The sequence below is a fragment of the Eupeodes corollae genome, chromosome 2 (assembly GCF_945859685.1).
Source record: "Eupeodes corollae chromosome 2, idEupCoro1.1, whole genome shotgun sequence".
NCBI lineage: Eukaryota > Metazoa > Arthropoda > Insecta > Diptera > Syrphidae > Eupeodes > Eupeodes corollae.
The window spans coordinates 62,358,217-62,384,648 of NC_079148.1; the positions used below are offsets into that span (position 1 = coordinate 62,358,217).

Here is a 26,432-nt window from a genome sequence, read left to right on the forward strand (position 1 = left end):
CTGCATTGATGTCTGCTATCTTCGTCACTGTTATCCAAGCAATCGTTGTCACCATCGCAAATGTAGATCCTTGGGATGCAGTTGCCGTTATCACATGTAAATAAGTCACCAAAGCATGTCCTTCCCTCGGATTTGCAATACTCTGGAGGCTCATCAGCACCATCACCACAATCGTCATCGCCATCACAGTACCAAGTTGCTGGAATGCACCGATGGTTTGGACAACGGAAGCTATTCTGCGGACAAGTTCTCTGGCCACAATGTAGAGGATCCTCGTCGGAGTTATCACCACAATCGTTGTCACCGTCGCACAGCCAATAGGGTTCAACGCAAATGTTGGTCTTCTCGCATTTAAGGTGATTTGGTGGACATGTCGTGTTTGTGGGACAGCGTTCGTGAGTCTCGTCTGAAGTTGCGTTGTCCTTGCAATCATTGACACCATTACAAACTTGGGCCATGGGAATACATCTGCCATTGGTGCAGGTGAATTCACCGTCCACACACGGTGGGTAGGTGCATCCAACCTCATCGGAACCGTCTTTGCAGTCGTTTTCGTGATCACACTTCCATGACTTGAATATGCATCGGCCGTTATTGCATCGGAATTCATTGGGAGAGCACGAATGGAAAGCACAGTAGTTGGGATCCTCATCAGAGTTGTCACCACAATCATCATCACCATCGCAGGACCACATTCTCGATATGCATTTTCCGTTTTGGCAATAGAACTTGCTTGATTCACACGTGTTGTTTCTTGGAGCACACATTCGGCCTTCATTAACAAGCTTAGAGTTATCATCACACTTACATTCGGCCTTATCGTTGGGCGCTGGGTGGCAACTCTGAGCGCAACCACCATTGTTTATCTGGCATGGATTCACTTGGCACTTCTGACGTTCTGCACTGTAGACCCTTATGTCACGGGGAGAATCTTCTAGACGTTTGACAATTTCGACCATGTTCGCTCCTGTGTGCTTCTCAGCTCGATATACTCCACGAAGCTGAAGATCCGTCCAGTAGATGTAGTTCCTGAAGACGCTGATTGCAAATGGATAAATTGTTGCCGCTACCAAAAGCTCCCGGTCACTTCCATCCAGATTGGCACGTTCGATCTTCTCACGAACAGCATCGGTCCAGTACAGTTTACGATCGTCGTAATCGATGGCAAGTCCACTTGGTTGTGATAATTCCTTGTCGACTATGGCTCTCTTCAATGATCCAGCCATTGTTGTGCGGAAAATCTTTCCCGAGGTTCCGAAACGGCCCCAATCGGTGAAGAAAAGAGTTCCATTACAGGGATCTAACACTATAGCTCTTGGCCTTTCCACTCGAGCAATCATCACTTGTTCAGATCCATCGAGATTCATAGCGTATATGGAATTATTTGAACTATCAGTCCAGTAGATCTTGTTTTGCGTCCAATCATAAGCGATGCCTTCAGGGTTAATACCCTTATTCAGGACTACGGTTACATCTTCCAAAGTTGGATTATTGGCCTTGGTGTGGGCAATCTTTGCCCATGGACGGATTTGAGTGTACAAAAGTCTATTGTCTTTATAATCGAAATCAAGACCGACAACATTTGTCAGATTGGTCATTGGGGCGAAAGGCACTTGCGTCGATCTAGGGTCCAGATTTACAGCCCTGATTTCTGTTCTAGTTGCAAACACCAAATACTCGTTGACTGTTTCACATTTTCTTCCATCGGCATTGAGTTTTCCTGTTGCACAATCGCATTTAAAGTTCAATCTAGACGGGCTTGATGCATCCGGTGGGAAACTGAAACAAAGTTGATCGCATCCGCCATTGCCCAGACGAGCACAAGGATTGCTCTCATCTGGCGGTTGGTTGTTGATGTTGTAAATAGCAATGTCACGTAGTTTTTGTAAGTTCGTGCGAACTCTTTCGGGCATTGAGTTGTTGCCAGGGAGTTTTGAAGCCTTGAACACTGTCATCAGGTTACGATCAACCCAGTAGACATCACCAAGATAAATGGCGATTCCCATTGGATTCGGTAGGTTTCGACGAATGATCTGTCTGTTTCCACCCGAGTAGGAAATCTTCTGAATGGTATCCAATTTGGAATCGACCCAATAAACGTCATGTGTCAGCATATCTACAGTCAAATCCCGAGGATTTGAAATACCTGATGTTACAACTGGAGTCCAGTTCGAGCCGTCCAGATAAGCTTTTCCAATTCTAGGATATTGTCCGTAGTCAATCCAGTAGAGCAGTCTCTTGATTGGATTGACAGCCAGTTCTCGAGGGGCGTCATTGGTTGTTTTGACAAGGATTTTCCTATTTGATCCATCTAACCAACTCACCTCAACGTAGTTCTCGTGGGGGAATACATTAGTAAAGTACATGTTTCCGGCCACCCAATCGATTGTTATGCCCCTGATTCCATTGCTTCCTATGCCATCTTTGATGATGTGTTGAATTTCTGTACCGTTTGGTCGGATTCGGAATATACCATTCCAATAGCCTCGATTGTATTCAGCCCAGTAGATCCATTGTTCGCGGAAGACCACATCCACGTGAAGAATATGATGTCCTGATCCACTGATGGGAACCATGGCTTCGGAACTATCAGTTAAACTGTAACCACGAGTCATATCTAGTTGTGACACTACTGCGAATGTCTTATAAGCCACACAATTGATGTCATTCTCCTTCCTGTAGCCGATTCCACAAGCACATGTCCTCGACGATCCTTCATCGGGGATACACAAGTGTTCACATCCGCCATTGTTGGTCTGACAGGGGTGTTGCATCATTGATCGTTTCTTGTAGATCATCATGTTCTTCAGGTCCGGTTCATTGTCTATTATCACTTTAGGGTTATCTCCTCTTGGCAAGTCTACTCTGACAATCTTCTCATACACAGGGTCCAAGTAGTATAGTCTGGAGTCGAGAATACCCAAGCTCTTTGGTCGTGCAATGGCATTTGCCTCAGATAAAATCACTCTATGATTTTCTCCGGTGTAGTCCATGGCGCACACGGCTGATGGGAACTGAGTGCTGTAGTAGATCTGCTTCTTCTCGATGTCAAGGGCTATACTTTCTGGGCGGTCTATATCTTCCTTCAGAACAATCGAATTTGTTCCTGCCATATTTACTCTTCCAATCTTCACTGGAACTCCAAAACCACCTTCGTCAATCCAGAAGAGTTTTCCTTCACTGGGATCTATGGTCAAGGCTTTCGGCTTGGAAACGGATGTCTTATTACCGTCATTGGCCAAAATAATTGTCCTGTACTTGATCTTGCCATCTACACGCACTGCTTCGATATTGCTAGCGACTCTGTTGCCCATGTAAATATTTCTGCCCAGCCAATCGAAGGCAATGGTGTATGGTGCACCAACGATTCCAGTGTCTTGGCCGAGGAACTGAGTTTTGTTTCCTCCTCCGTAAGGTGTTGTATAGATGGTGCAATTCTCATCATCATCCTCACGACCTTGAACCCAGAAGAGCGTCTCACCCTTTCGATCGAAGTCCAAACCAGTGCTACTATCTATTCCAATTACAGGCGCTAACGATCCTGCTCTAGCGTCACCTCCGTTCAGTGGTATATCAACGATCTGTGTTCCCTTGACAACCATGATAAACGGATTTTCTTCCTCGATACAACGTCCTTGCGATAGAAGCTTAAATCCAGGTTTACACTTGCAGGAGTAACCCTCCTTGGCACTTGGACTTAACAAGCACAAGTGCTGGCAATTAGCTTTCATGCAAGGATTCTCGTACATTGGTTGCAATGATGGATGGTGGACGTGGATAGAGAGTGGCTGGCTGATCAAGTGTGATACAACGGTTTGATTTTTGCCACGGAACTTATTTGCCGATAAGACCCTATTCAGCTGACGATCGGTCCAGTAGAGGGTGTCTTCGAATAGCGACAGCGAATGCGGATGCAGGAGATAATGGCTTCCAGCAAGCACCTGTTGACGACCAGTTCCATTATAGTAACAGAAATCGATAAAGTCCAACTTTGAATCGGCAAAGTAAACCCTCTTGGTGGCAATATCGAGAGTCAATCCATTGGGCCAGTATATCTTTGTGTTGATTATTGTTTCACGCATGGTTCCGTCCATTCCAATTCTTTCGATTCTAGGATTTTCACCCCAATCTGTCCAGAAGATAAAGCGTGCACCTTCACTGGGGTCTAAGCACATTCCACGAGGTTGAGTGATATTCTCTCGCACCAAAACTAACCTATTTGAACCATTCTCAGAAGAGACCTCAATGGTATTGAGCTTACTGTCGAGCCAGTAGAGGTTTTGTCCGACCCAATCATAGGCCAATCCTTCGACTAAGTCCAGACCGGTGGTAATAATTTCTTGCGGTTCCATTCCTCTGTCTAATCGGGATATCTTCTTAAGCTTCATGTCACTCCAAAAGATTGTTCCTGTGTGCATGTTCGATGCAGTTGCCACTACGTTCTCTACAATAATTGGCACCCTTTCAAGACCCTGTTCTTTCAAATCTGCTACTAAAATCGAATGACGGTTTGATATTATGAGGAAAGCTGCTGAATGGTTCACAGCCTTGCAATTATGTTTATTCGGTTCGAGTATGTATCCGTCTGTGCAGGAACAGAAGTAGGAACCCTTTGTGTTTGTACAGGCCTGTGAGCACAAACCTGGTGGGTCACATTCGTTAATATCTTCGCAAGTGTAACCATCAGTTCCAAGCTCTGATCCGGGTGGACATATACACATGGCTCCCAACGGAGTTTTTTGACATCCACTTGTACAAAGTCCTGTTTGATGCTGACATTCGGCAAGGTCACAACCTTCACCCTCATCCGAACCGTTCGGACAATCTGGTGAGCCATCACACACCGAAGTTATATTCACACATCTCTCGGTTACACCGGGACATTGCCATTGTCCGTGTGGACACTTGAATGGTGGTGCGACACAAGCATGCATAGAGCTTTCGTCAGATCCATCACCACAGTCATCCTTTCCATCACAGATGTAGGCCTTGAAAACACAGTTGGAGTTATTGCACTTAAAGAAGTTCGGAGCGCATGAAATTTGTCCACAGTCTTCTTCGTCGGAGTGATCGGAGCAATCGTTTGAACCATCACAATGCCAAGAGATTGGAATACAAAAACCAGAACCCTTGCAGCGGAAGTGTTTTTCCATGTTACACTGGTTGGGGCCTGTAGACGGACATCCTAACTCGTCACTTCCATCATTACAATCGGGAATACCATCGCATTTGTAGGATTCTTCGACACATTGTCGCAGGTCAGCACACTTGAATTGGTTCGCCAGGCAAGTGATCGGTGGGCAATCTTTCTCGTCCTGTTTGTCAAAGCAATCATCATCACCATCACAGACCCAGCTCTGAGGGATACAATGTCCCGTTCTGGGACACGTGAACTGGAAGTATGCACAGGTCTTCTCGGCACAAAAATCTCCTTCGTCAGAGCCATCTCCGCAATCGTTCTCACTGTCACACTTCCACATGTTGGGAATGCATCGACCATTAGCACAAGCAAACTGCGCAGATCCACACGTGACATTTCCGCACTCGAGTTCGTCAGAATTGTCTCCACAATCGTTTTCCTGGTCGCAGCGGAAGTTAAGAGGAATGCATCTTCCAGACTTGCATTGGAACTCGTTAGATCCACAAGTTGGTTCTGAAAAGAAATTAGGTTTTAAGTATTTTTTGACAAATAGCTTTCCAAAAGTTTTAACTTACTTGTACAGTTCTGTTCCTCATCGCTGTTATCAAGACAATCATCATCACCATCACACACCCATGACTTAGGAATACATCTTTGGTTGTTACAGGTAAAGTCCCAAGAGTTCGGACAAGGTTGCACTGGAGGCTCTGCAGTTGGATCGGCCACACAAGAACGCTCATCATCTGCCAATCGTTCTCCGTATGGACAAGAACACCTTGATAACAGTTCACCTTCTGAATCGTTCTTCGGCACAGCAAAACAGATCTTTTCACAACCTCCATTGTTGTAGTGACAAGGTTGTTTCTCGTCGATCTTCTGGACATCCCTACTGTAAACCTTGACTCCATACAATCGGTTGGTTTGTGGCTCTCGCACCATCATCTCTTCTTGTTCTCCAGTCAACTTGTGCAGTCTTATTATAGCATCGAGTCTCCAATCGGTAATGTACATCCATTCATTGTGAATGACAATGGAAAATGGATGCCGTACAAGGCGGGAATTGACGGTTCTAATATCAGTACCATCGAGGCTTGAATGTTGAACATGGTCAAGCAACGCATCACACCAATACACCCGGTCAGCTTTGAAATCAATTGACAGACCATTTGGCCATCCCAGTGTCACATTCTTAAACACCAAAAGATTTGTACCATCGGTATTCGCTCGGGTAATGTTGGCTGGTCGATCCCATTCCGAAAAGAATATATAACCTCTGTTTGGATGGACAACAATAGCTCGGGGTCTCTTGAGATTCTTAAGCAGAGTTCTTCGGTGGGTGACATTGCGTGTCGATAGAACATTAAGTGTTCCCTTGCGACTGTCAATGTAGTATAAATTCTTTGAAGCCCAGTCCACAGCCAAGCCTTCGACGCCTTCGTTCTGGGAGGCTAAAACTATCTCTCTGCTAGTGCCATTACGGTGAACTCGATAGATGACGTCTTGCAGCACGTCTGAGTAGTAAATAAATTCATCACGAGAATCAAAATCAAGTCCCACAAACCGAGCACGCCTTGAAACGACCGGCAGAATAGCGTCACTGAATCCTTCAATAACTGGCTCCAAGACTTTTCCCTTGATAAAGCGCTGTTGAGAGTACATCAGGAATTCGCGAACAATTTTACAGCTCTTCAAGTCTTTTTGCAGCTGATAGCCTGTGTTACAAGCACATCGGTATCCCAAACCTGTGGGTGCTCCTTTGACAGCCGTCACAATGCACATGTGATTACAGCCTCCATTATTATTACCACAAGGGTTTGTGACCCTCGGCTGACTTAGTGTGTGCACCGCAATTATAGCCTTTGGCTCTCGGATATCCTTGGCCTTGTATGTGACTTGAATCGAAGCTGGACCCTCAAACTTATCGACAGACATGATTCCCTGCTTCGTTGCATCTGTCCAGAAAATTCTGTTTTCAAACAGCGCCAGTCGCGATGGACTTGGCACTTGCTGACCTCGCAAAACCATAACACGATTGTTGCCTTCATAATCCACCGATTCAATATAGTCCAATAATGAGTCACACCAAAACACCCTTTTAGAAATTATATCCACTGTCACACCTGAAGCTTTGTAGGCTGCCTCTGACACAACAGATGTTGCATGTGTACCATCCATGTGGGCGCGCAAAACTTGTCCTCCGTCAGCAACGAACATCAATCCAGATGTCGGATCGAGGGCTAGATCTGCAGGGCTTGTCAAGTTCGATCCCAAGACAACAGCATGCCACCTACCGCTCAATTCAAAAACATCGATCTTCTGTCCAACTAAATCGGCCACATAAATTTTATCTCCAACCCAATCGACAGCCAATGCCACTGGCGACCAAGTTCCTGGCAGAGTTAGGTCAAGCGGATTAATTGCACCATTGAATTCATTCAGCTGCAAAGATTGCACCTTGCGAGTTTTCGTATCGGACCAATAGAGGGTATTTCGTAGATAGTGAAAAGCCAGACCACTAGCTGCGGTAGCGTTTGCCACACTCCGAGGATCGTTACCATGCGATGACATGCGAACAATAGCTCGATCATGCGCAAAAATCAGCTCAAGATTATTAGCATCTCCAGCTATGCACTTGGAATTGTTGATAAGGGAGTAACCACTGGCACAGTTGCAAATGTAGGAACCTTCAGTATTTGTGCAGAGTTGGTCACAGTGACCCCATTCGGCGCATTCATCCAAGTCCACACAAGTTCTATTATCAGCGGCCAGCGATTGTCCAGGAGGACAATAGCACACACCACCGGTCAGAGATGAACCACATTTGTGTTCACAACCCAGAGCAGGACACGATGCAGTCGCTAGAATAGGTCAGTTTAATTAATACCAAGGAAAGAGGTCATAATGGGATACAGGAATAGCAATAGAAATAAGAATATACTTACAACAAGCAGTTTCCTCATCACTGCCATCCTCACAGTCGCGCTTTCCATCGCACAGCTGTGATTTAAGGATACATTTGGGTGAGCCACCAGGCCCGCCTCTTGGACAAAGGAACTTATTATCAGGGCAAGCTATCGCTGTACAATTCGCTTCGTCACTTTCGTCAGCACAGTCATGATAGCCATCACAGTAGAAGTTGGCAGGAATGCACAGAGCATTCGTGCACCGGAACTGACCATTGTGGCATGGTGGAAAGTCTATACAGAAAGCAGAACACAATATTTCAATGCTGTTTATTTACAGAAGAGAGTTGTACTTACTGCATCCCTGTTCGTCGGACTTGTCACCACAATCATCTCGGTGATTGCATTTCAATGCAGCATCAATGCACTTCTGTCCATTGGCACAGCGAAACTGATCCAAGCGACACGATTCTCCCGTACAACCCACTTCGTCACGCCCATTTCGACAGTCTAGATAACCATCACAACGTTTCTCCTTTGGCACACATGGCCCAGATAATCGTCCACCTTCGGGAGCAGCACCACCAGGCGAATTACAAAAGACGTCTGTAGTCTGGCATTTTCTGTAAGCTGTAAGCAAGCAAAAAAGGACATTTTTAAAATTAAAAAGTTCAAGTAGGTTCTGAACAACAAGAACAGTCGCAGGCACAGGCACAAGCAACGGGAACAGCCACTAAGCACTGGCACAGGCACACATTATAAAAAAAAGTTCAAGGAGAGAGATGCACTTGTAATCTTACAAGTGGGTCATATAGTTCCCCCCCCACATCCACTCCTCCTACACCATTTTAAACTGAGATTTGTTTGGGCAGAAAAAAATGAAGACGAAGAAGAAGAGGAAGCTTTTGGCATGTTAACTTTTCCAGAGATTTTTCTCGTTTTGCTAAATTACACGGTGAATGGCTCTTCGAGTGGCCTTTTTGCCAAAGAACTTCCTATGCCAAAGATGAGAAAAATTGGGTGCAATTCTTTTTTTCTTTTCATTTTCAACTGATTACGACCATGAAGGATGCATACGAATCTTCTATGTATGTATATGTATATCAGGTGCACAAAGGATATCTTCATTCACTGATTGAAATCCATTTTTTGTGTTTTATTTTTCATTCTGTTCAATCTACGGTCGGGAAGCAATTTAAATGATGGCCTTAGGAGTCCTTTTTTTTAAGGAAATTCGCAAAAAAAAGGAAAGAAAATAGTTCATAGATTTAAAGTGGAAGACTTCCAATGGGTAGGAGCAATGAAGTCCTTTACAGCAACAACAGGAAAAATCATTTAAAAAAAGGGATAGAAAAAAACATACCTATAGTAAGTTGGTGAGTTTAAGAAAATTAGTTGAGCACGGTAATGTCCATCAAGCGTATTTAGATAAGATAATTCCTGAGAGGAACTTAAGTGTTTTTTTTTGTTAGGTTGAGAGGAAGAAAGTCTTATATACAAAACGGTTTTGCACTTGACTTGCATTTGCATCAGATATGTAAATTGCCATTTTTTGAAAGTGATGTTAGGAATTAATTTTTTGAAACTCATTTCAACTTATTCGGGTTTGAAGAAATATTTTTTGGGAAAAAGTGGCACAGAAATTGACATTTCTTGTAAATTTACTTTTTTATTTTAAGAAATTGTTTAAGATTGAAAACAAAAATTTTAAAAAGGGCGGCTTTGACATAATTCGGAGAAAGCTGAGATGAGCTTTATTTATGTCCTTAACACTGTGATTTTCCTGATGGTAATGAAAAAGGGTTATCCGATAAGTTTTATTCACTAATCATAGCTCGGAATAGTAAGCCATTCACCGTAACAGTTGGGACCAGCCTTTATTTCAGCTAAAGGGATTATGAATACCTTCATAATCATTAAACATTGTGCAAGCAGTTAGGAAGGGAGAACAGGATGAGAAAGGAGATAATGATGCATATTAGTTTTGAATGTCTTTATATTGTATTAACGGGGAAATATTTAGCCCGGTAAAGCATTCCACATTCGTGTAGTGCAGCTAAAGAAAGAATCCAAAAACTTAACAGTACGTCCGTAATTGGGCTCAAAAGTAAACTGATGAGCATTCCTAGAAGAACGGGTATAACGGTTGAATTGTTTGAAAGGAGCAATGCAACTGGCTATTTCAGAAGAGCATTGTTTATGCAAGTAGCGATAACATAGTGACATGCATGAAACCCTACGACGACGGTGCTCAAGAGTGCTCTTTTGAATTCTATTCAAGAGACTCATGTGAGTTATTAAAGCACTTGCCAAAATGTAGATATGGGAACTATCCTCAAGTATCGGACGAATATAGACTTTATAAATTATAGCCATTTCTATTGATAGGAGCATTGGAGAAGGATAACGCTTTTGCGACAGTAGACAGAATTAAGTCTTCGAAGCACTAAATTCTACACGACTTTTAATTCCCCATTGGGCAAAGCTGTCAAGATCAGAATGTAATGGGCTTTTTATACGTTGTCCTTGGTAGTCCACATCCGAAGAACAAGGATGAGAATATAAAAAGGAATATGAAAAGCTGAGGAGGTACTGTCATCAGCGAAAAAATGTAGTGGGTTAGAAGTTTTAGAGAGAAGATTATTTATAAAAATAAGAAACAGTTTTGGAGACAAAACGGAGCCCTGGGGCATACCAGAATTTGTTTTGTGGATATCGTATTTGAACCTGTCCAATACTTCTTGAATTGAAGAAATTCATCTATACCAAATGCACACATTTTTGATAAGAGAGCTTGATGCCAAACTCTATCAAATGCCTGTGAAATATCAAGTGTAAACATCTTACTTTCTCCAAAACGATATTCCCCTGTTTGGAGAGATAAATCAGGAGGTCAACACTGGACCTGAAGGTTTGTTTCTCGAAGATATTTCTTAAGTTGGAAATTGATGACCTTTTACATAACATTGAAAAGATGGCACGTAAGTGCAATTGGACGATAGTTAGAGGGTTAGGGGGATTTGCCTTTTTTAGGGACAGACTGGACAAGTGGCTCTTTTTCATCCACTTGTAACAGATTAAAGAACATATGCAGTGGTTTTGATAGCTTTGAAAAACACCTTTTCAGAGCCTGACAGTAGCTGGGACACTATCCGTGGGAGAGGATTTGTGAATGTCAAAATTTAGCATCTGTATGTTTGCGGAAGTATGTTTATCCCATAGAATCGTTTAAGCTTTCAAGTATAAGAGGAGTCATGCCAGTCAGCATTGAATTAATAGCAGACTGTGCTACAAGCAAATTGGCTCTAACAATCGAGCTTACAAAAAGAGTGTCATTGGAAACGACCTTGGGAACCAACAATGACGTAATGTTGCTGCCATTTTTTAGAAATGACCATACATTTTTACTACCTTTGGGACGTTACAGTATTTCCTGCCGTAGTTTCTGTTCATACACAAGTTTAAGGCGTCTAAAATGTCCGTTACAGCTCGTATTAGCTTGTTTGAACTTATTCAAGTTTTCCACATTAGGGTTGGCTTTGTATATCCGGAAACTTACATCTTTGATCCTAATAACCTTCTAACATCAACCCTACTTGGGATACAATGTCTCATTCCACAAATAATTAAGTTCGTAACCATATCTGCGGTTAGTACCCGTGGCATGATGGTTAGTGCCATTGATAGTAGCATTGGAGGTGCGTAACGCTTTTGCGACAGTAGACAGCATTAAGTCTTCGAAGCACTAAATTTTGTATTCTTCATTGGGCAAAGCTGTCAAGATCAGAATGTAATGGGCTTATTATACGTTGCCATTGGTAGTATACATTCGAAGAACAAGGATGGAAATATAAAAAGGAATATGAAAAGCTGAGGAGATACTGTCATCAGCGAACAAATTTAGTGGGCTAGAAGTTTCAGAGAAAAGATTATTGATAAAAATAAGAAACAGTTTTGGAGACAAAACGGAGCCCTGGGGCATACCAGCATTTATTTTGTGAATATCGTACTTGAACCCGTCCAATACTTCTTGAATTGAAGAAATTCATCAATACCAAATGCACGCATTTTCGATAAGAGAGCTTGATGCCAAACTCTATCAAAGACTTGGGAATTATCAAATGCAAACATCTTACTTTCTTCAAAACGATATAAAGATTTGTTCCACTGTTTGGTGAGAGAGATTAGGAGGTCAACATTGGACCCATTGTTACTTAAAACATACTTCCGTCATAAAGAAGGTTTAGTTCTCGAAGACATTTCTTAAGTTGGAAATTGATGTCCTTTTCCATGACATTGAAAAGATGGCACGTAAGTGCGATTGGACGATAGTTACAGGGTTAAAAGGATTCGCCTTTTTTAGGTACAGACTGTACAAGTGGCTCTTTTCCACCCACTTGGAACAGATGCAAGAACTTATGCAGTGCTTTTGTTAGCTTTGAAAAACACCTGTTCAGAACAGTAGCTGGGATACTATCCGTGGAAGCGGATTTGTGAATGTCAATATTTTTAAGAACTCTAGCAACTGTATGTAGTTTCTGTTCATACACAAGTTTAAGGCGTCTAAAATGTCCGTTACAGCTCGTATTAGCTTGTTTGAACTCATTCAAGTTTTCCTCATTAGGGTTGGCCTTGTATATCCGGAAACTTACATCTTCGATCCTAATAACCTTCTAACATCAACCCTACTTGGTATACAATGTCTCTTTCCACAAATAATTAAGTTTGTAACCATATCTGCGGTTAGTACCCGTGGCATGATGGTTAGTGCGTTGGACTGTCTTGCCAGAGGTCTAAAGAGGGGACTTTAGGTCCCCTCCATTCCTGTTAACAGTACAGGCCATAGTTCTCAAAGGACTGTTGCGCCACCCAAAAAAAAATAATATATGCGCTGGAATCTACGTCATTATTAAGAAAGCATAGTGACCTGTTCCTGAAGAAGTCTTGGAGACCGTCTCATATTGCCAAACAGTTCTCGTTTAGGGGTTTTTACTTTAACTGTTTTTTTTGGCATCAGACATTTGAAGATATGGATGTACCTATAGGCGATAATATACTTATCGCATATTTATTAGGATTAGAGGCAAGTGTTGGAAGACTGAACTTCATCTTCAGGAATTCAAGTTGGCTCGTCAAATAACTGAGTCAGGTGGTTTAACTCAGCAAAAGCCCTACATACTTTCCTTCGGGTGTCATCTATTCAAATAAGCGCAGTCACGAAGAATTGTGCACATTGAAATCGCCCATAACAACGATATCACTGTGCGGAAAATGGGATACAAGACTCCGGAAAGTGCATGGAATTCGTTGGAAGTCGAATTACGAATGATGCGCCTTGGGACCGTACATTTAAATACACTGACCATACTGTGATAGAAGTTGATTGGCAACATCATTCCGTACAAATACGTCAAGACAATGATGGAAAAGAATAAAAAGCTATAGCCGTGAGGGTTAAACTCCGAATAATCGGTATTTTCACCAACCTGAGTCTAGCTTAGTGACAAAGTCGAAGTGTGTATCGTTAAATTTGTAGTAATTGCGTAGCTTTTACTTGTCAATTTAAAATGAAACCTTTTATAAAGTCCCTTTACAATAATTTAGGATTTTAGCTAGTTTTAGTGCGTGATTACATCGAAGGAAACATAATTCCTGAAATTATTGATTAAACCATTAGCTTCATATTTCAAGACTTCATCATTCTCATCTCGTTTAGAAAACTTAAGTATGGTATCATAAAATGTTTGCACTTTTGCACATTCATGCTTCTGGGTATTATGTTTATAAGAGGGTAGCGGTGATATTTAACCATGTCAGTAAGAGCACATAAATCTATTTTCACTTGTCAACTCAACTTAATTAAAATTGGTGAGCATCACGATAAAAAGTAATTTACGTACCTACGCACATTTGCCTGCCCTGCCAGGTTATATCGAGTTGATAAATGACAATATAAACATAGCTTTGTCACGACTCACGACTGTCGACGACGATGTCGACGTGTCATGCTTTAGGTATAGTATAATATTCAACAAACGAAAAATACCTGAGTACCTACATATTATATACATACTTGCTTCAAAAAAAAAACAAACGACCCTTACGTCTTGCTCATTTTCTAACTTAAGTGAAATGCATTGTGACGTGTAATCTCCCCTAGGAAATAATTCAAGCATAAGCTAAATAAAACAAATACCTTTTATTCCGGGACCGAGAACCTTGCAATATTCCTCAGGTACTCTTATATAGATATGTTGGTGTATAGAGAGCGAGAGAAAAATGCAATTAAAAACGCTCTTAAATATCTTGTTGTTTACTTAATGGAAGGGTTGAAGCAAAAGTAAGAAACAAACAAAAAATAAAACAACTTCCTTTTTTATTAAAAGATATTCAAGAAAGTTTATTATATTGTTGTTGATCACAAGTAGGATGCAAAATTAAAAACTCCAAAGACACCTAAGACACCTAAGAAATAAAATGACAGGGATGTAGTCAAGTTTTTTGTTTAAGAAGGGCTTATTTGGTTTTGGTCAATAAATCTAAGAACATTTTCTGTCACACTTCTATGACTTATATTGTAAAAAGTAAGAATAACAACAGGATTATAAAAATATGCTCCATTTTTTTGTTTGATTTATTACAATATTTCATAATAAAAATAACTTCTTGTATACGTCCCTGAAAGGAATTCGTAATCATCTTCAACGAAAAAAGTTAGCACAAAATGTAAGGTGTTAAAAATGTGAATTTTAAGCAGAAAAAAAAGCTGACAGAAAAAATAACAAATAAAGTTTTAAACTTGTGGAATTAATTTGTTTGAAAAAAAATATAGAATATTTTTTGAATATTAAAGTCCACAAGACTAACTTCGTAAGACACCTTTCATCTTTATAAAGGTTTCCACAAATTAACATAAGACTTTAAATTACTGCGATTAGTGTAGTGAAGTGTTCGAAACAAGCAATTTATGATAAGGCCATGTTTTTTAGGGTTCCAAATATAGTTCAGTGAGAAATAGTCAAAACGATCCGCAGTAGTCCAGTTTTTATATTTGAAAGTTAAAACAATTAAAAATTTGTACGAATCGCTAAAAACATCAAATTGTAATAAAATTACAGAAATTCAATGACAGTTTTAATAAGGATGTGTTAAAAAAATCCAGACAATTTTTACAAAGAATAATTTACATTTAATTTGCTTTCCATGTTGTGAATTTGGTTTCGTTCGTAGATTATGGTCTAACTATTTGAGATGGGGCTAAATTTGTTGAAACTTTCTTTTGGAAAAATAACAAACAAATACTACATTTTACGTCTATTTCCGTATAATTAAACAAATTAGTCGATTTAACTTACAGAAACGAAACTCTATTTAAGTTTTACAATTTATTGTAAAAAAAGAATACAACGACTTGCAGAAATCCCAAAAACCTGTTTTTTTAAATTTTGTATCGTTTTTATGAAATAGTTCCAAAATACTTTTTAGGTTTTATTCTAAAAAGCAATCATACCACAATTGATACGATGCGGAGTCGCTGCAAAATTTAAGAAGACTAATCAAAAATTGAAAACATGCAAAAGTTGAGTCTACAGCAAGTTGGAAAAACACAAAATTAGTTAAATTAGTAAACATTAGTTGAAATAAATTGCCAAGAAATTCTTTCAGAATATCAGAGTTCATTTAGAAGTTTGAAATAATGTCAAATAGTGTTTGGTATGTCAGATAATACTCTACGAACACGTCCATCGAACCTCAAGGAGCTATCAAATGTACCAACATCTTAAAATGGAAAACTTGATTTCCATCCATTTCGATACTCAAATAAATGTTCAAGCCGGATTACATTAAACCTTTTGTATACAATGATTCTACTGCAGATGCCGTATTTTTTATTTATGTACCTTATCGAGGCATAAGTTCTGTGACATGCATAAAACACCAAAAGACAAAAACTATATAATGTTTTGTATTCATTGTTGTTTTATTTATTTGGCTTAATATTACTTACTTACTTACTTAAGGTGGCGCTACAGTCCGGGCGGACCTGGGCCTCAACCAACAAGCGTCTCCAGCCAGCTCGGTCCCTAGCTAGCTGTCTCTAGTTTCGCACGTCAAGTTGGTTGAGGTCCTCTCCCACCTGGGCACAGCATATACTTGGTCTTGCCCTCATTGACCACTAAACCCATCTTCTTCGCTTCCGTCGCAATGCTCAAAAACGCTCCACTGACATCACGCTTTGATCTTCCAATTATGTCAATATCATCTGCGTATCCGAGTAATTGGATGGACCTTTGGAAGATTGTGCCTCTAGTGTTGACGGTTGAGTTTTGCACAATTCTTTCCAGAACGATGTTGAAGAAGTCGCATGACAGTGCATCGCCTTGTCTAAAACCTTTTTTGACATCAAATGCATCGGTAAGATCTTTTCCGACCTTGATAGAGCAGCGTGCATTCTCCATCGTCATTCTGCACAAACGGATAAGTTTGACAGGGATGCCAAAACTAGACATTGCTCAGTAGAGCTCTTCCCTATAGATTCTGTCATACGCGGCTTTAAAATCGATAAAGAGATGGTGGGTATCGATTTGAAGCTAATGGGTTTTTTCCAAGATCTGCCGTAGTGTGAATATTTGGTCGATAGTGGACTTTCCTGGTCTGAAGCCACACTGATAAGGACCAATCAGGTTGTTGACGAATGGCTTCCGACGTTCACATAATACGGCAGAGAGGATCTTATACGCAATGTTAAGGAGACTGATGCCTCTGTAGTTGGCGCAGTTTAGAGGGTCTCCTTTCTAATGTATCGGGCACACTATGCTGAGATTCCACTCATCGGGCATGCTTTCTTCCGACCATATTTTGCAGATGAGTTGGTGCATGCTCCGTACCAAGTCATCGCCTGCTGCTTTGAATAGTTCGGCAGCGATGCCGTCAGCTCCAGCAGCTTTGTTTGACTTAAGTTTAGATATAGCTATCTTCACTTCGTCAAGGTCGGGTAGGCGGAATTGTTGATCTGCGTCGCCGAGGTTGAGTGGTTCTATCTCCCTTACTTAATATTAGTTTAGTTTAAAAAGAAGTTTTACTCAAATGACCGACCTCAGCTTTAATGCCAGTTCTAAAACGCTTAGGAGGAAGCCTCAAGATTGATGTGGTATCACAATGAGCCATTAAACTGGCCTAAGTGTGTCCGTTTCCATCTTGGCCAGCCACTATAATCTAACCTAACCTACTCTCCAATTCTGCGAGCCAATCTTAAGGTCCTCTAAAGGCTGTGATATTGACCCTAAGGTACAATACTGTTGTCTTAAATTTGCTTGTCTCACCAAAATTAAATCCAATCAGAGAATATTTTAAACTTTTTTACCAAACCCTCTAAAACATGTCAATTGTAAAATTTTAGAACTGTTTTCTCTTTCGTTCCTAAAATGAAACTTTGGGGTAAGACTTTCAATCAAGCCATTACAGAAACCTAGTGATGGTTACGTTGGACCTTTAGAACAACAGTTTTAGTTTGTAACGTTTTCTTTTTTAGAAATATGTATCTTCAAAGGCAAAAATCTTTTCATTGGAAAAAAATGTCAGGCTTATTTCTTGCACGCTATAATTTAGGTACTTTGACTTTTTCTAAAATGACTTTTTAGAATCAAGGTGTTAACAAATGATTTGTAGAGTGTCTATAGCCCTTTATGTGTAGATGCTCCTTAATAAGCATTGAAAAAAATCTGGTCGGAAATATCGGAAAAGAGAATGATTATCTCCTCCGAAAGGTTTTAAGTAAAGGCTTTTTTCATTTAGCGGCCATTTTGTTTTGGTGACATCTGTCAAATCTTTTGTTTATTATTCAGATAAAAATAAAAATAAATTGGGTGGCGCAACAGTCCATAGGGCCTAGTGACTTACAACTCTCAACCATTCCTGTGTGCGAGTACTGTTGCCAGAAATGGAAGGGACCCACAGTTTTAAGCCGAATCCGAACGGCAAATTAGAGAAAGCACTTTTCATGACAAGAATTACTCTTGGAGAATTTGTCAATTCCTTGCAAGAGGCAGTACCCATGAAAAAAACTTTAGATGGCATAGGCAAGGATCGAACCCAAGACCTCTGGCATAACAGTCCAACGCACTAACCATCATGCCACAAGTACTACTTATTATTCAGTTGCTTGTGCCAAACCATCATGGCAAGTTACACGATTGAACAGAACGTTCAAAAGATAAGACTCTATTATCAAAATGAGTGTTCGTTAATGCAAACGTTGGGCGCATTGCGACCATTTTCGACTCTTCAACGTTTGGTGGCCAAATGCGAGACGACCGGTTCACTAAGTAATCAGCCAACACCCGTAAGTCAAAGGAACGCAAGATCGGCCAAGAACATCGCCGCGGTCCGTGAAAGTGTACAGCTGAACCAGAGGCAGTCAATTCCTCTCGGTGCACAAGAACTCGGTCTTTCGCAGACTTCAACTTGGTGAATTTTGCGTAGGGACTTGGGCCTACACCGGTAAAAGATCCAACTGACCCAGGAGCTCAAAGTTCACGATCATAGACAACGCTGTTTGTTCGCTATCTTGGCTTCGAATCGTTTAGAAGAGGACCCCAATTTTGGTCGAAAAATCATCTTTAGTGTCGAGCCGCATTTTTGGATGAATGGCTGTGTTAACAAACAAAATTGCGGTATATGGGACGACACCAATCCACGCTAGGTTCCCCAGGTGATAATACATCCTCAAAAAAAGTTACCGTTTGGTTTGGATTTTAGGCCGGTATTATAGTATTCGTTCATTTTTTATGTTAGTCAATTATCGCGATTCATGGCAATTGGTAACAAAAGCGAAATTGTAACCAAATTGTTATTCATTCATTGCTTATTATTGTAATTATTTTAGTTTAAACTTCAACTTGAATTTGAAATGTAAATGTGTACTCTTTTATATTAAATTTTTAGAATATACATTTCTTGTTATTTTCAGTTTCATAGCTTTATTAAATTAATATGCAAACATATGGTTTTGATTTAATTAGAAAAGTAACTACATATGTTTTGTTAAATATTTAAATAAACTTACTGCATTGTGATTCATCGGATTTGTCTTCACAATCGTCTGTCATATCACAACGAAAATGTGGTGGAATACAATATGTTTTATTAAATACATATTGCCCGCAACTTATTTGCCCAGTTTCACATTCCGGTGGAGCTGTTAATAAAATAGAAAAAATAAATAAAAAAGAAAGTTTATTATAATCTCCATGATGAGAAAAGATATATGTACAATCTTGTATATATAATATATACAAATAACTTACGGCATGATTGTTGCTCATCTTCTCCATCTTCACAGTCTTTTTGATAGTTGCACACCCATAATGAAGTTATACATCTACCATTATTGCAACGAAACATTCCCGTAGGACATGGCACATTAGATGATATGGAACTTTGACCAATTTGACCGCCATCTGATAATCCACCTTTAAATAAAAACAAACAAAAAATAGAAATTAATAAACAAATTTAATCAAGATGATATATTCATATCGTACTAAAAAAACTATACAAAATTATATTTAAATCAATATGATTAACATATTGTGGGAAAGAAAAAGTTGAGTTTGTATCATAATGAATAGAAAAAGTATTCAGGGCATAACTTTAAAGTTGCTTGTATCTTTTTATGGTCAAAATAAAAGGCCATCACTGTCTTTGTGTATATAATTACACTGGTCAACAAAATGTTAACTTTTTTGATATTTTTTGCTTAAGTTGGTGATCATAAGAAAAAATACATAGTTAAAAAAAAATTGTTGGCCAAAGATTTTATTTTATTGAGTAATTTAAAATATTGCAAATTAACACAGATCTTTTTAATCAAAACTGTACTTTTTTATAAATGACTTAATAAATCTTAGATATTCTTCCATGTTTCGCTTCTGGTTGGTCCCTTTTAATTGCCCAGCAGTAATCTGCTATTTTGCTATTGGGTTCCATATGACCTAGTACCGCTTTTCCATATTCAAAATGTGTTGATGGAACTTCTCTTGCCCGTCGCTGACAGGCACTAAATTGTCAGGAAAAAATCCAGCTGGAAGTCTAAAAAGTGGATCTTAAGTGACATATTGCAACCCAAAGATTTTTATGTCATTAACACCTCGATAACCAACTCATTGTAGCTGTCAATCTTGTGGTTACCCAACAAATCTGCAACCACATTTTTAAAAGCCTTCCATGCAGATTTTTCCTAATCGCTTAGTTTTTAGACGAGATCTTAATAGTTCTGATTGTTTTTTAGATTCCGAACTAAATCATTTAAGCCTCCTTGAGTTATGAAATGTGGCAACTTTGCGATTCGTCATCGTCCTCGTCAACACATTTACCTAAAGTGGACGGGTGTGAATGGTCATTCTCAACAAACGTAGTTGCAACTAGTAATAGTTCTGGCAATTTTTTACAATTAGAGACTGGTCTTATAGCCTAAGATAAGTTAGAGTAAATAACAGTATTTTTTTTCTTGTATTTTATACCGTTTATGCCAGTGAGACAAAAATAGCAATCCGAAACGTGATCTCGCTGTTCAGTCCATATCATGGGTACTGCAAACGGCATAGGTCGTGTACCTTTCTTCCTCACACGTTATGCAACAGGCATAAGGAGCCTAGGATTTGTCTTGATGGGCGACAGAAAAACCAAAGCATTGGTGATAACACTCCAACACAAAATTCGTAAAGTTTCGTCTTTGTTTTTTGAATGTCAGTTCTCCGCAAACATAACATAAATAGATAGGATCATTGTTACACTTCCTCGACATGTTCACAGGGTTAATAACAAAGAAATGCTAAAACAAAAAAAGTTGAAATGCAACCACAAGTATTTGTAAAACGGTTTACTTGGAAGCGCTTCTGTTAATTTGCTGCTTAGTACAAGTTTTAAGTTATACTGTATCACAACAAAACTGAGGCTAATTGACACTTGACAATTGTGATTTAATAATCAGACTAGATTTACAAAACAAAATTAGCTATCAAAGTTCGTTTGACAAAACCAGTGTTGACCAGTGTTATTTATTGATGAACATATAAATTTATTGAACCGATTAGTTGAAAATCTCGCAACTTAGTCTTCATTTGAATACCACGCTGCTACCGCAGGCGATTGAGGAAAGCTGTAGTTCACTGTGTCACAGCCCTTTCTTTATTTGGCTATGTCAATAGTAAAATTGGAATGTTTCGAAATCTTTAATTAGAGTTTGTTCAGGGTTGCTTTCGCAATACGAAGCTTCATTTTCATAATAAAAAAGGATTCATTTTTTGAAAAAAAAAATATGTGTACTATTTTTTTATTGTCGAGATTTTTATCAAATACTACGTTACGATGGTAGCGAAGTCGAAAAAAGTGGGTCCTCGATTCTGTCCGTCCTACGCCCCTAAAGCCCAACTATTAAGTAGGTTGGATTTAATCTTGGAAATTAAGGTGTTAAGCCGATTCGTGTTAGGCATTAAAAAATCGAAAATTCGAATTTCCTCGAAAACGAACCGATTTTCTCTAAACATCTGTTAAAAAACTTGGTTTCTTTCAATAAAAAACATATTTTTATATTGCTCTAGAAGGGTACCGTTACTTTATTTTTTAAAATTTTTTCAAGAAGCAATGAACCGATTTTAAATTTCAGCTTTTTTTTGAATTATTACAAAAATATTACATTTTGTTTTTCAAAAATCTATACCTTAGAAAGGATCACACATTTTTTAAAGAAATTAAAAATATATTCAAAATTTTAAAATTGCTATACTTAAAAACTGATTCAAAAAGAAAAAACGGTTTAACGATTTTAGAAAAACAAAAATAATAATTCAAGTTTTTTTTTATTGTATGAAATTTAAATTTTTGAAGAAAAACTTATTTGTCAGGAATATTTTTAAATCTTAAAATACAAGGAATATTTTTAAACAGCCTCCTTAGATACATGAGCACGTCCAAAGTCGATAAAGTAGTGCATTTTATTTATAAAGTGAAAGGTATCCGATAGCCATGAGAAACGATCAATCAAATGGGCTTTAGGACTACGGTTGAAGTTCTACGTTCTTTTCATTACTGAAAGTCTACAATACTTTAGTGTTTTTAAGGGCGTAATCCGTAAAAATACACACTTGTTTTTGATTGGCTTAAGTTCTTGTGTAAAATAAAAATTGACAGTCGTTAGATCTCCGTCATTACACAAAATACCGTGTCTTGTGTGGAATGCATATATTCCAAAGATCGACGAGGAACCGAATAATCATGGTTTTCGTCAACCCTACACACTAATGAAGGCATTTTTCTTTTATTTTTGAAAGATGCAAAGATTCTTTGAATCATGAACTTATCGAAAAAGTTCAAATTTATTTACATAGAAGGTGCTTCAAGTCAACCAAAATGTGTTTTAACGTTGCGAATTGTGACTGCAAAAATGTTAACAAATGCAATGCCTTCAAGAAAGGATTGGAGCCAGAATTACAGTTCTTCTCATTCAACATCCCATCACGGATACGAAATGTAGACGGATGTTACAGCCTTGTTGAATTCTTAATGAATAACGTACATAAGTCTTAGATCTCGCATGCAAGCAATTGAACACATTGATAATGAAGTTGAACAATTTATTGCTGACGTGCAAGATGCTGTGGTAAAAACTATGTCAAACTTTACAGAAACAGAAATAAAATAACCTGTCTTAGAAATTGAGCTAATTCTAGAAAAAAGAAGAAGAATTTCCAGTGTTTAACCGTTTAAACAACGAAATGGGTCGCAAACCCGGAATGAAAAAGTGATATTTTTGCTGAAAATATTTTTAATGTTTCTAAACCATTCCCAGCAAATACGGCTAGAGATCCCATACAGGTTGTTGATAGGAACGTCGAATGTGATATTCCTTTCAAAGAAGCAAGAAGCTTATGTGTGAGCATAAGTTATTTTATATAAAACCACCAGGGTCCGATTTTATCACTGTTGAGGTTTTTAATGGGGAAAGGTTCAGGAAAACAAAAGAAGAAAAAAGTCTAATTCTGAACATTTAGTTTGGATTTAGAAATAATGTGGTGGCAAAGCCACTTGTAGAAAACGGCTAAGTTCTTAGATGTTGCTGAAGCCTTTGACAATCTATGACACTTGAAACTCAAGTACAGACTGTAAATGAACCTTTGCAGGGAATACTTTGAAATACTTAAATACGACCAAAATTACTCTGATTAAAGAAAATAGTATCCGGGGTACCACAAGGAAGTCTCCTAGGACTTTTATTCTTTATCCGGCAAAAAGATCTCCCATATTTTAAAAGGCAATGACAAATAAATAAACAATTTAACAGACAAATTTTATTGAATTTTTTAAATTAAATATTATGCCATTTTACATTAAATAAAATAATTATTTAGTTTTGAACATTATATCCGTTAAATATTGTCCTCTATTATTATTACGTTTACGAAACCTTTCCCGGAAGTTTTCCATCGCTCGTCGAGTCATTTGTGATGTAATGACTACCACTTTCTGAGTGCCTTAAGTGCTTCTAAAGATGTTAGGCGATGAGTGTAGACTTTAAATGTCCCCAAAGAAAAAAATCACAAATTGATAAATCGAGGGACCTTGGTGGTCAGGTAATGTCTTCTCCTAAAGAAAGAAGATGCCCAGAAAACATCTCTCTCAAAATGGTTAATGAATGCCGGGAAGTGTGTGCTGTGGCTCCATCTGGTTGGAACTAGGCTTCTCTCTCACTTCATTCATCATCATTTTGTAGGGATGCATATGAAGATGTGTGTGCAAAATTCGTCTTATACTCCTATCAGACAATCCAAGGGCAGCTAAATGTTTAAGTGCTGAACGCCTCGGAGATTGCTGGATAGACGCACTCACACGTGCCACATTATCCGGCGTTGTTACGGTTAAAGGTCGGCCAGACGATTTTCTCTTTAGCGCAGAACCCGTTTGATAACTAAACTTGAATTGTTTTTCTATCCGGAACAGGATCATGTCTTCCAAGTTGAAATCGAATGCGAAATACTCGCTGAGTAGTAATCGAAGAACCACAATTACGGATATATTCCTCTACGACAAATGCGCGATACTCACCGTGCCACGCTATTATAATTACTAAAAACGGCACGTAGACCTCTATCTATCTATACCCGGAATACCATTTTATCTATAAATAGCTTTAAATATAAACGTCTAAAAATAGGTGAGGTTTTTTTGCCGGACCCTGTATAAGGGATATTCCAATGGATATGAACGTTCTCATGGCCACTTTTGCTGATAATACTGCAATATTGGTACCAGATAGATTTTTCGCAAAGACTAAAATCGAAATTAACGCATATAAATTTTATAAACCAAAACAAAAATTGACCTTGGGTTTATAAAAAATAGAATTTACATCAGGATTTTAAAATTAAAATGGTTACAGAAAGGGGTTAAAAAAACACGGTCTTTAACACAATCTGCGTCTGCATAGTCATACCAAAACCGAAATGTACAGTGTACACTGCCTTAAATGTGTACTAGACAATGTTTGGGGATTTAGAAGAATTTTAAATTAAGGAAGACAAATTATTTGTCGATCATTTATAAATGAATTCTGATTAACTGAGGGTTTAATTGCGGTACTACTTGGTTACTTTTACCGAATATCTTTTGATGATAGAAAAACAACGCAAAGAATAATATTTTTTTATTTTTCAGTCTCTTTACGTACATATATTTAACATCATTGAAAGCAGAACAAAACCCATGTCTGTCTATAAGTTTTGAAATATAAAGATTACTTTTTAATAAAGAAACGGTTAAACTAAAATTAATTAACTGCACAATTCTGTACCATATTTTGTTTGTATATTCTTAAAAACGATTAAAAAATATATTTTCTTTGCCCTAAAGGAAGTAACCATTTAATATTTCATACTCCCGAACTAAAACAAAAAGGATATTAGTGAGAGATTCAGTTCATGGAGTACATGAAGTACATAAAACTTAAAACCGACAAAAAGAAGTAAAAAAACTAGCAAAACACAAAAAATAAACATCTTTTAACCGAATAAGTCGTCACCGTATATATTTAACGGTAATTAAACCTTTTGCCATCAAACAGACATTTCAGTTTTCTAAACTGAAGAAAAAAAGAAATAAGTTTTAAAATCTGCTTCCTACATCATACTGATTTCAAAAAACCCCTAGAGAGGTTTTTTTTATAATTACAATTATATCTACCTCACAGACTTCTTTCAACTCGCTTTTGTAATTTCATCCTTTTAGACAATCGCCATCACACTCGAAAGAATTAAACGCATTTAATTCTTCTTAGCTTTTTGTCTGTGTCTATCTGGCTGTGGATGTTTTTGTCTGTTTTTTTTTTTTAATTTTATTTTATATAATAAAAATTGAAGTTGCGGTAAATCTGACAGGACGTATAGCCACTATAATAATAATTATTCTGCAGCCTTTTTTATCCTTTGTACTCGTATAATGCCAGGATACCTACCTACCTTAACTACATATGTACAGAACTACATACATAGATATCTTTAAAACAACTGAGCTGTTTCCGCATCCTTTATTTTTGCAGTGAAATTCATCACGTTGCTAGTTTAGTATTTCATATCCCGATGGATGTTGGTAGAAAAGGATATAAGTAGGTACCTACTATGTACCGGGCTACAATGAGTATCTAGGGTAAAATATTTAAAAGCTAAAACAACTGAAGAGATAATTCTATTAAGAAAAAAAGAAAATTATAAAATTTTGGGTTTTGAAATTTTCTTTGTTTATTTTTGGGTCTTCTCTTGAATTTAAAGTCTAAAATATTTTCTTAATTTAATCCTCTTTGTGCGAAAATTTTCTACTCTTATTATTTAATTCAAAATCTGGAATCAAAACAAAAGACTTCAGATCCTTGTTGACCTTTGAATAAAAATACAAAATTGAAGTGTGGCGCAAAATTGGGGCACTCGGTTGAATTTGATTTTGTTTGCAATTTTGTTCAGTAAAATGTTGAAAATCTTTAAGCACAATTTTTGGCAGCTGAACAGTATTTCCTAAAACTAAAACTTTAAAGGCACCATTTTAAATTCGTCAGTCAGGACTTGACTTCAAACTTTGCCGTACAATTTTTGAATGCCACTGTTTTAACAAGTCATGTTAATAAATCATACAGTGGTGGCCAAAATAATAAGAATGAATAAATAGATTTTTATTATTTATTAACATCCCATAGGAAGTTGTTGGAAATGTCGATATTTCTCAACGTTTTAAGATCCCTAGAGTCAAAATAAAAGGTTTTTAGAGAGACGTCCGTGCGTGCGTGTGTACGTATGTACGTTTGTACGTCCATATTTCTACGTTCGCAAAGTTTTTTTCGTCGTCCA

General features: G+C 38.3%; 1 protein-coding gene across 1 annotated transcript in view; it reads right to left on the reverse strand.

Moving 5' to 3' along the window:
• The window catches only part of LOC129948424 (low-density lipoprotein receptor-related protein 2), a 384,397-nt gene that overhangs the window by 11,913 nt on the left and 346,052 nt on the right, over positions 1-26,432 (reverse strand). The window contains exons 3-8 of the mRNA XM_056059427.1: positions 19,350-19,514; positions 19,109-19,240; positions 8,401-8,673; positions 8,083-8,337; positions 5,716-7,998; positions 2-5,653 (exon numbers count right to left, since the gene is read on the reverse strand). Of these exons, the coding sequence (XP_055915402.1) occupies positions 2-5,653; positions 5,716-7,998; positions 8,083-8,337; positions 8,401-8,673; positions 19,109-19,240; positions 19,350-19,514 (8,760 nt within the window). The remainder of the gene's footprint in view (position 1; positions 5,654-5,715; positions 7,999-8,082; positions 8,338-8,400; positions 8,674-19,108; positions 19,241-19,349; positions 19,515-26,432) is intronic.